At 48.5% G+C, this 1,298-nt stretch overlaps 1 protein-coding gene across 1 annotated transcript; it reads left to right on the top strand.

Moving 5' to 3' along the window:
* Positions 1 to 633: 633 nt before the first annotated feature.
* On the top strand, positions 634 to 1,229 carry CABS01_17200 (uncharacterized protein; the record flags this gene model as incomplete). Its single annotated transcript, XM_060550527.1, has 2 exons — positions 634 to 787; positions 862 to 1,229. Coding segments are annotated over 2 exons (522 nt in total), but the record flags the coding sequence as incomplete, so codon positions are not given.
* Positions 1,230 to 1,298: the final 69 nt, after the last annotated feature.

Consider the following 1,298-nt stretch of genomic DNA (forward strand, 5'->3'; position numbering starts at 1 on the left):
GTTCATTCTCTTCGCCAGTTACACGTGAGCGAGGCTATGCCGTGCCAGCAATAATCAAAGAGCGTCCTAAGTGAAAGAGATGTTATTGAACTTCATTATATACCAGTATCCGGTTAAAGGGTTCTTTTCTCACAGGGCTGGAAGATTCATTGAAGTGGTGTTCGCAGCTATGATATAAAGTAGTCCCGCAAGCTGTACATTTGACATTGGAAATTCTATTTGTGGCAGTCTTGATAAATATCCTATATCATCTTCCAGCTGTGGAATTGTCGCGTTAGACTTCGGTTCATATTGGTCATGTCTCGACCAACAGCCATAATCATGTGTACTCACGAAACCTTCGAAGATATCCTCAACGACGAGCTTGCATCGAACCAGCTGCTACAAGAAGCACTGCAGGCAGCTGAAGAGAAGCAGACTTTGTGGAAGAGATTATGCCCGTCTAGTGTAACATTGAACATTGGGATCATGGAACTATTGCAGCGGATCTAAATGACCAAATACCATAGTACCTAGCCTAATGTACGTTGTTGGGTGTGATTATGTTCGCCTCGAGGCCTTGCCAAGCTTGCCATGAAACACTCGGAGTCCAGTATATAAGCAGACGAAAGTCGTCTACATTCTGTAACAAAAATGCGGTTCCTCACCATATTCAATGCCATCATTTGGCTAGGCTTCCTTTGGTTCTTCGTGTTCCACGTTAATCCCGGCCAACACACTGGACGAAGCTGTTCTATGCTGAATGTGCCCGGCCCCACATCGACTGATCACATCTCTGCCCACGTTTGTTAGCAGTCGTGTAGGTCACCACAGCAGAAATAGTACGGAATATTACCGAAACATTCGATGTCCTTCACGAAGACCAAGCGCAAAGGCGCATAACCATCCCTAGCGAAATCGTAGACCCGGCGAAGTCTGTCGTTTCGAAAGCAGAAGAGCATATCGCAACGGTCGTGGCCTCTGCAAAGCAAGCGGTCAGCACACCACTCGCCGACATTTGGCAGAACATCAGGTCCAAGTTCTTTGACGACCTGACTCGGTGGGAAGACATGGTGCCTGTCTACTTCTGTCTTCAAACGCGGGGCGTGTGGCAGCTGGGCTACCCGAACTCGACCAGCAAAATCGTCTCATCTAAGGACTTTGACGTCTTAGATGCTCTCCAAATCACGGTACTCGACAGCCTGTTCAGCATGGCACGCCAGATTGTCCCCGGGCTGCCGGACGGCTTAGTCAGTGACTTGGCGGAAGTTGACTTCAATGTGCTCGATACGATGGCTGCCGCCGCATACTGGTCGCTT

This window comes from Colletotrichum abscissum (assembly GCF_030869225.1).
Source record: "Colletotrichum abscissum strain IMI 504890 chromosome Unknown Scaffold_458.1, whole genome shotgun sequence".
Taxonomy (NCBI): domain Eukaryota; kingdom Fungi; phylum Ascomycota; class Sordariomycetes; order Glomerellales; family Glomerellaceae; genus Colletotrichum; species Colletotrichum abscissum.